Below are 4197 nucleotides of genomic sequence, written 5' to 3' on the forward strand. Positions count from 1 at the left end.
CAGGGGAACCCCTGCCCTCAGGCACCTTCTAGTTTAACTGGAAAACAAAGCCCGTGTGGGCAGCACAAGGCTGTAGCTAAGCCAGAGCTGCAGAGGCTGGGGCAGAGCAGGGAGTGGGCAGGGACTGGGGCACTTTGGGAGGGCTTCCCGTAGGTGGAGGGCTTTGAAGGACAGTAAGATTGGGATGGGGAGGGGAGGAAAAGTTCCTTCAGGGCTGAGATCCCTGCCCTACAGAGCAGGACTCAAGTGCTGCTTGTTGGCTGCAGGGAGTTTAAGGAGAAGGGCCAGTCCAATCAGCCTTTCCCCAGCTTCTCTGGGCCCAGCCGGGGTCAGAGCAGGGGACTGAAGGAGGCCATGTCCCAACTGACCTTCGGAGAGAAGTAGCAAGTGAGCCCAGGAGAGGTCCCTCAGCCCCATGGCAATGGTCCCCTCCCACGCCCCACAAGCCCACAGGTGCCAAACATTTGTGCTCAAACAGATACTCTCATTCACCCCATACTCAGAGATGTCACAAGCCTGGGTGTGGTTTCTTAAGACACATTGTTTATTCCATGGGAGAATGGGCTCAAGGCTAGGAGCCCGTGGGGCGGGAGAGAGTGGCAGAGAGTGGGAGAGGGATGAAGCTCTCGGTGGCCTATTCCTGGCCAGGCTTCATAGGAAGCTCTCTGCTCTGAGTCCATTTGCAGGTTCCAGACCAGTCCATGCCTTCCCTGTCCTGGACTCAGGATGGATCCCCGCATAGCACCCCGAGAAAGCTGGGCCCAGTCTGTCACCAGACAACTCCCGGCTGCAAATCACTGACCTATGGCCCTTCCACTCCAGTCCCCTTGGCAAGAGCTGGGGGCCAGGGGCCGGAGGGGCAGGCAGATCTGGTGGGCCAGCTTTGGAGGCCAACAGGGGATCCAAGGAAAAAGGGATGGACTGGGAGCCAGGCGGCTCTGAAGCAGTCAATGGGGCCCAGCAGGCTGTGCCCAGGGGCATGGGGAGGGCTGGCCTCACTCCTGGCCTGGGTGCTCACCCACCGACCACTTCACCTCCCCTGTCCGCAGAGTCACTATGTCCTCGTAGGTGGCCGTCTGGTCAATGTTCAGGCCCTGGAGACGTGGAATGGAGCTCAGGCCTTGGTCACTCCCCAACCACACCAACAGATGATGCTGCTGACCACCCCGCACCCTCAGAGCTAGGGGTCCACCCTGCTCCTTACCTCATAGGTGTGGTCTTCCTCCATCCCAGCCTTACTGTCATCCTGGTGGGGCAAGAGATGGAGAGCAGAGTGTTGGCTCACTCCTCCCCCATCCACTGCTGGGCCAGGATGGGGAAGGCCAGGGAGATTGGCCTTGGGTCAGGGGTGAGGGGTGAGGGGTGAGGGGACAGGAGGTGAGGTACTCTCTGCAAGAACAACTGAAGGAGTGAAGGAGTGATGGAACAGGTCAGTCACTGGGCAGACTCTGGGGCTGGGGAGATGGAGACCCTGTCCATGTCTGGCCTGCCCCAGGGTGGCCTCCCCGCCCCCCAAGGTCACCTTGTCCAGCAGTAGGAAGATGGGCACGGTGATGAAGAGGATGATGAGCAGGGTCTGGATCATGATGATGCCATCTTTCAGTGTGTTCCGCCGCTTCAGCTGAGCCAAGGTGCTGAACCCTGGGGGGAGGTGGGGCGGGGACAGTGAAGCTGGGGCCACACTTGGGCCTGCACCCCTCGAGACCTCTTCTCCGCGGCTGTCCTGGGTGCTCCAGAGCCATGGCCTCCTCCACAGTGTGGCCCTCACTGGTGGCAGGCTGGGTGGGGTGGGCTGTGGACGAACACCTGTGGCCCCGCCCACTCCCACTCCCCTCCCTGCTGGAGGGCAGGCCCCGCACCCACCCATGACTCGGAGTTCACTGCCGCAGCCCATCTGAAGGGACTTGTCCGGACATCTGTGCTGACAGAAGTAGATGCCGTTGTCCTGGAACTGGGCGTCGTGAATGGTGAGGGTGGCGTTGGTGCTGGTCTGGGTCTGCTGGATGCGTCCCGGTTTCACGGCCAGTTCCTTGGGCTCCGAGTCCATATCCTGTTTCCAGAGCCAGCTCACGGGGCCCGTGACCTCCAACTGGCAAATTATTTTCACCACGGAGCCCCGCTTCTTGGCCATGAAACGTGGGTACTGCCCGATCCCACAAGTGCTTCCTGTGGGCGGCAAGACCAGGATCAAAATCCCACCTTTCCCAGCATCTTTCTGGCTGTCAGCCCTGCCTGCCATGGACCCCCCCACCCCCCGTGGGTGGCACATACCCTGGCCCAGCCCCCCAGGTCTGTCCTTGCTTCCCAGGGTGTGGGACAATCAGGAGGCATTGGTGTGGGGAGCGGAGCCACGTGAGAGGCCACAGGCCCAACCACTGGGCCCGCCCCTTCTGACATTTGATGTTCCTTTATTATTTATTTATCCTCACCCGAGAATATTTTATATTTTTCCATTAATTTTTAGAGAGAGTGGAAGGGAGGGGGAGAGACAGAGTGAGAAACATTGATGTCAGAGAGACACATCGACTGGTTGCCTCCCATGCGTGTGACGCCCTGACTGGGGCCCGGGATTGAGCCTGCCACCGAGGTACGTGCCCTTGACTAGAATCGAACCCGAGGCCCTTCAGTCCGCAGACCGACGCTCTATCCACCAAGCCAAACCGGCTAGGGCTTGATGTTCCTTTAGAAGGGCCCTGGAACCTTCGATTCCTTTCCATGGCCATTACAGCAGCCTGAACCAGGCCTCACCCCCCACCCCCAGCCTCCCACCTGGCCTGTACACCCACCTCTCCCTGGCCTGGCCTGGGCTGCCCGGCACCAGTCTGAAATCCTCAGGGACGTTCCACAAATCCTTAGCTTGGCAATTGAGGCCCCCACATTGATCCCCTGCCCTTCTTTCGTCCATTACCCCCTTCTATCCCGCTGCTTGGACCTGCTCCACTTTTTATTCCCAAACCTTCTTTCTCAGCTTGGCATGCTCTCCCCACCCACTGCCTCACTGGTCCCAGCGAGAGGCCCCCAAGAAATCCCCGAGCCCCTGCGTCCTGTCAGAGCCCCTGAGGTTAGGGGCTCCTGCTGGGGCTGAATCTGACTCCAGCTTGACTAGCCCAGTCCCTCAGGCACTGGGCCTGGGACACTGTGTCTAGTGAGGATGACAACTGGCAGGGAATGGGGGTGTGGGGTGGCCTCGGAGCCAGGCTTCAGAGAGGGAGACAAGCCGGCCTAGGGAGGGGAGTTCTGGTGGGGAGGCCCAAGGGGTCAAGGGCACGGGGTCAGGCATCAGGCCAGTGAGTGGCATTGGACACGGGCATCCTCGCCCTCAGAGGGGGCAGGGGACGTTGCTGACCTTGGGAAATCCGTTGCTGGTCCTTTGCTTCCGCGAACACAGTCTCACCTGCTGGTTGGGAGGAAGTGGGCAGGGCCAGGTCAGGACCTCTCCTTGGAGCTGGCCGCCCCACCCCTGCACGCCCTCCACCCTCTGAATTCTCAGACGCACTTCCTCCTCCCCGGACAGCAGCGTCAAGACCCCTCAGCCCTTCCCACCCCTGCTCTGAAGACAGGAGTGGGGTGGACAGAGCGAGGTGAGGTCCCCAGAAGGTCGGCCTCCCAGCCCCCCTTCTGCTTTGACCAGGCACCTGGATGAGACAGGAGGGAAGTCAAAATTACAGAGCTCTCCGGTCCTCCAGGGAGGTCACTTCTGGAATAAGTATGCCCCAGGGTCTGGCTGGGGGCAGCCTCTCCCCTGCCTCAGGGGGTGAACCACACTCCTCTCCTCTCTTCCTCCCTGGCCTGGCTCTTGTGTGGTTAGAACCACCAACCCCGCAGGCCTAGCTCAGCCGGATAATGCAGACTGGAGCGGGCTGGATGGGGTGCAGACCCCTGAGTTCATCTCAGACCCCTGAGCTGATCCCCACACACTCAGACCCCAGGGCAGCAGAGGGAGACCGAGGCAGAAAGTGTGAAACAGGAGGAGGGTGGAGAGAGCAGAGACAGACCCGTGGAAAGAGTGGCAGAGAGTGAAAGCAGCAGGCCTGCTGGAGGGGCTGTACCTGACAGAAGCATCAGCAGCACCACCAGCCCGTTGCTGGGCACAGGAGACAGCGCCAGCCTGGCCATGGCCACCCCTCGGTCTCGGATCCCAAGCCCGCAATGACGACGAAGGCTCCTGGAGGGAAAACGTGTAACTGCCTGGGCTGT

General features: G+C 60.7%; 1 protein-coding gene across 2 annotated transcripts; it reads right to left on the reverse strand.

Moving 5' to 3' along the window:
- Window positions 1-528: 528 nt before the first annotated feature.
- On the reverse strand, window positions 529-4197 carry CD79B (CD79b molecule, immunoglobulin-associated beta). 2 transcript variants are annotated; one of them, XM_005858649.2, is made up of 6 exons: window positions 4050-4197; window positions 3347-3394; window positions 1864-2166; window positions 1523-1641; window positions 1205-1246; window positions 529-1094 (listed from the first exon to the last, which is right to left on the reverse strand). In XM_005858649.2, the coding sequence occupies exons 1-6, from the start codon at window positions 4114-4116 to the stop codon at window positions 996-998; spliced, it is 678 nt and encodes a 225-aa protein (XP_005858711.1). In that variant the 5' UTR covers window positions 4117-4197; the 3' UTR covers window positions 529-995. The 2 variants fall into 2 exon arrangements, with proteins under 2 accessions (XP_005858711.1, XP_005858712.1); XM_005858650.2 differs by having other exon boundaries at window positions 3347-3397.

This window comes from Myotis brandtii, unplaced genomic scaffold (genome assembly GCF_000412655.1).
Source record: "Myotis brandtii unplaced genomic scaffold, ASM41265v1 scaffold120, whole genome shotgun sequence".
NCBI classification, from domain to species: Eukaryota; Metazoa; Chordata; class Mammalia; order Chiroptera; family Vespertilionidae; genus Myotis; species Myotis brandtii.